The sequence below is a fragment of the Mastomys coucha genome, unplaced genomic scaffold (assembly GCF_008632895.1).
Source record: "Mastomys coucha isolate ucsf_1 unplaced genomic scaffold, UCSF_Mcou_1 pScaffold22, whole genome shotgun sequence".
NCBI classification, from domain to species: Eukaryota; Metazoa; Chordata; class Mammalia; order Rodentia; family Muridae; genus Mastomys; species Mastomys coucha.
In genome coordinates, this window is record NW_022196905.1 from 118,099,451 (window position 1) to 118,103,107 (window position 3,657).

At 51.0% G+C, this 3,657-nt stretch overlaps 1 protein-coding gene and 1 long non-coding RNA gene across 6 annotated transcripts in view; one reads left to right on the top strand and one right to left on the bottom strand.

Annotated features, from left to right (window-relative positions):
• The window catches only part of Cdk2ap1 (cyclin dependent kinase 2 associated protein 1), a 13,439-nt gene that overhangs the window by 5,155 nt on the left and 4,627 nt on the right, over positions 1–3,657 (bottom strand). For 4 of the 5 annotated variants that reach the window (XM_031337926.1, XM_031337927.1, XM_031337928.1 and 1 more), the window contains exons 2-4: positions 3,482–3,576; positions 1,963–2,089; positions 1–66 (exon numbers count right to left, since the gene is read on the bottom strand). In XM_031337926.1, the coding sequence (XP_031193786.1) occupies positions 1–66; positions 1,963–2,089; positions 3,482–3,550 (262 nt within the window). In that variant the 5' untranslated portion in view covers positions 3,551–3,576. Of the gene's footprint in view, positions 67–1,962; positions 2,090–2,501; positions 3,052–3,481; positions 3,577–3,657 lie in introns of those variants that run through there. The other variant, XM_031337925.1, reaches the window with a different exon arrangement.
• Positions 1,653–3,186, top strand: LOC116068425. Its single transcript, XR_004109578.1, has 2 exons — positions 1,653–1,945; positions 2,287–3,186. It is a non-coding gene; the product is annotated as an uncharacterized LOC116068425 (long non-coding RNA).

A 3,657-nucleotide genomic window follows, 5' to 3' on the forward strand; every position in this document is an offset into this window, starting at 1 on the left:
AGGACCTAGCATTACGTTCCGTTTCAGCCAGGCACTCCCGAACCAGGCTTCGGGCATGAATGATGCCTGCAAGAGAAGCAGAGACTGGCGTGAGCCCATTCACAGAGCAGGAAGAAGAGCTGCTGGCAAAACCCCAGTCCTGAAGTCCCAGTTCTGGAGGGGAATGGAAAGTCTACATCCAAACACCTAGAAAGGCCAGGCTGTTCAGGAGGCTGTGATGGGGAAAGACCATCTGAACCTAAGAAGTCCAAGTCAGCAACACAGCTATCCCCTCTTTAGAGAGTCGAATACAGTGCCCAGGCACAGAGGCTCACCCCTGCAATCCTAGTACTCAAGACAATCAGGAGTTTTGAGTTTGAGGATAGCCTCAAAATTTTTCACAATAGTGTGACATGTGACTGTATGGGCTCAGCAGATGGCTGGGGTGACATTCTTGGAGGGCCAGCAGCTCCCCCAGAATGTATCCTGCGATGGCTATATGGTACATCCATATATATATATATATATATATATAATTCAATCCGCTGGCTTTTAAGGTGGATGGAAATTTGCTTAAGACTTCATAGGTTAGCACAGGAAGGCTAGCATCTTCCTGAGAATTTCTATGCAGTTCCCAGAGCTATCTCGCTTCCTTCTGCCATGGAAGCAGCAGTATTGATGCTACCAGGGAACTCACCTCTCTCTGCCACTTGCCATCTCCAGTTCTGTCCCCATTTGTACCCAGTCTAGTTTCAGTCACTTTCTCCACAGAGGACTCATGCAAAGACTGGCTCTCAGCTCCAGCCTGTCCCTCAGCTGGCCTGGCTATGGCTGGGAATCTGACTTCAGTACAGCCTTCTACCACAGATCAGGGACCCATGATCTAGGCCATCTCCAGTCTCTGTTCATTCCGTGATGTTTTTTAAATCAAGCAAGTCCCTCCTGGACATGAATGAACCTAGAGCCCTTCAGGGCTCCTGTGACAATTTCTGAAATAGAACTACTTCCCCTCAACAGCTTTGTCATGAGGCGACATACTGCTCAGCACCCTTCACACCTCACACCCTGGATCCCTTGCTTTCTGTGACATCATCCTCCCTTTTAAATCACTCAAGAATCTCAAGGCGGAGGGAACAGTTTGAATTAATGAACACAAGAGTTTAATTTTGTAAGATAAAAGGTTCTAGATACAAATAGTGTGATGGTTATATAATAAGAATGAACTTCAATTCTTTCGAGACAGGGTTTCCTCTGCATATAGCCCTGGCTGTCCTGGAACTCACTCTGTATGTAGACCAGGCTAGCCTCAAACTCAGAAATCCACCTGCCTCTGCCTCCCAAGTGCTGGGATTAAAAGTGTGTGCCATCACTGCCCAGCGCACTTCAATTCATATATATTTTGCCACAATTGCAATGGTAGCGCACGCCTTTAATCCCAGCACTTGGGAAGCAGAGATAGGTGGATTTCTGAGTTCGAGGCCAGCCTGGTCTACAGAGTGAGTTCCAGGACAGCCTGGGCAATACAGAGAAACCCTGTCTAGAAAAAAAAAAACAAAAAAACCCCCAAAACTCAAAATGCTCCCCTACTCAGATCAGAGGACAGGCTGCACCAAAGACATGACAGCAGTGGGCAGTACAGACACCAAGGAAGGCCAAGACCATCCAGTAGTCTCTGCAGCCATAGCTGCTCAGGGGCCTCTGCTGTGGTGAGGGACAGGAGTGAGGATGGCTCATTACCACGCCCTTCTCAGAAACCCCGTGAGCCCCATCCCCCACCATAACCACCCACTGAATCTAGGGTTGCCCTAGCAACTACAACAGCACACATTTCTGAAGTATCAACCCATGGATCAAGTGATCTTTCCCTGACCAACTAACTAGTGTTTCCCCTAGGAAACCTCTTAACCTTTATTGCCTGGGCTCAAGCATCCTCCTGCCTCAGCTTCCCAAATACCTAAGACTTCAGGTATTTTACCAGTTTACCTCGTTTTAGCCTCTCCATGGCACTCTTGCTCCCTGCATACGTGGGTCTGATCTCTTTCCCCAACTCTTCAATGATGGCCAGCAGCTCTGCATATTTACTCTGAGGCACCTGGCTATTTCCAGTTCCCTAGGATCAGAAGACAAGGGTTAGTATAGACTGACCTACCACAGTAGCCACCCATGGGTAAGAGGGAAAGTGACCTAGATTTAGGCTCCCAAGGCTGTCCCAGCTGAAGCGTGTCCCTCCCATAGACAACTCCAGAGTAGGGTAAAAGGTCCTCATGCCAGAGTCCATCCAGAAAAAACACTTTACCATCCACACAGGAAAAAAGATCTGACTATCAAAGTGACAAGTCACAGGAAGCACCTAGCTCCACGAGACGAAGAGGGGGTGCTTCCTGGGAGCCAAGTGTCCACAGCGAATGTAGACGGAAGTCAACTCTGGAGGAACTCAACAATCCCTAAGGATCCAGGATGGGCCTAGAACTTTTATCAAACTCAACACATCCTCCCCACAACCTTCATCTCTAGGCAAGCACCCAGATCATCGAGGGTCCTGGCTCCAGCCTCTCCTCCTCCTGCCGGAGCTGGACCATGGTGGCCAGCTCCCTGTCCAGGGCTTTGGCCTGCTCCTCTCGCCTCTGCTGCCTCCACTCCCAAGCCTCGCCACCAGGCCTACAGGCCAGGCCTTGGAGCTCAGCCTCCTGGCATATCCGCCTCCTGGCCTCTCTCTTTTCCCAGCGCCGGCGCCTCATGGCCAGGGCATTGCGCTGCCGCTCCAAGCTGCGCCTCAGCCCATCCTCCCGCCGCCTCCTCTTCTTCAGCCTATCCCGCTCCCGGGCCCGTGCCTCCTTCTCCTCCTGGGATAGGATAGGCTGACGAGGCATGGCTGGTAGTTGTGCATAGCCTCTTTACAAAGAAAGACCTCCATGGCAACCCCAGAACACTGGCTGGGGTTTGGCTCACAGAATCTTCCTGTTGGCAACCAGGGTTACAAGAAACCTTTTCAGGTATAGCATGTCCCCTGCAGATCCCACCCAAAGCTACAGTAGCAGCCAGCTGCTTCCTGACCATGAACTTGGGTTCAAGGAAATGGACTAGCGAGAGATCTGGGTCTCTAAGAGAGGGTCATGGTCTCATAACGGACAGAACCAGTAATGAATCAAGCAGCTGACTTGGAACTACACTCATAGCTACCAGCTCCAAATACACTGTCCCCAATGGCTCTGACTTGGACCTTTCTTGTCCAGGAAACACGCAAAGCAACGACAGACATGGAGCTGGTGACTCAAGCAGTTCAGCGATCACTGGCCCTCTCCTATAGCCCCAACCCTCACGTCCCCCTGAAACAGTCCCAGCTGCCTGCATTGTAATCCCTCAAGTGAAGAAAGCCTCAGCCACGGCTAGGGAAACACAGGAGAGCCTTTGTCCTTTAATCTCTTCACCAGCAGTGGTCTTTATCTATACCCTTGGTGTTCCAGCTGCCCACGTGGCCCTCCCATCACCGGCACTAGCATACCTGGGTATAGCCTAGCGATGGAGGCCCATAGTCACTCAGCAGCTGACGATATTGGGAGGATGTCGCCATGCTAGTAGACGGTGAGTGGACACTGCCTGCAGCAAGGAAAAGGGAGAAGTTAGAGGTCCCCAGACTTGGGTATCTGTACCAACGGGCACCGGAGAACTACAAAAGGT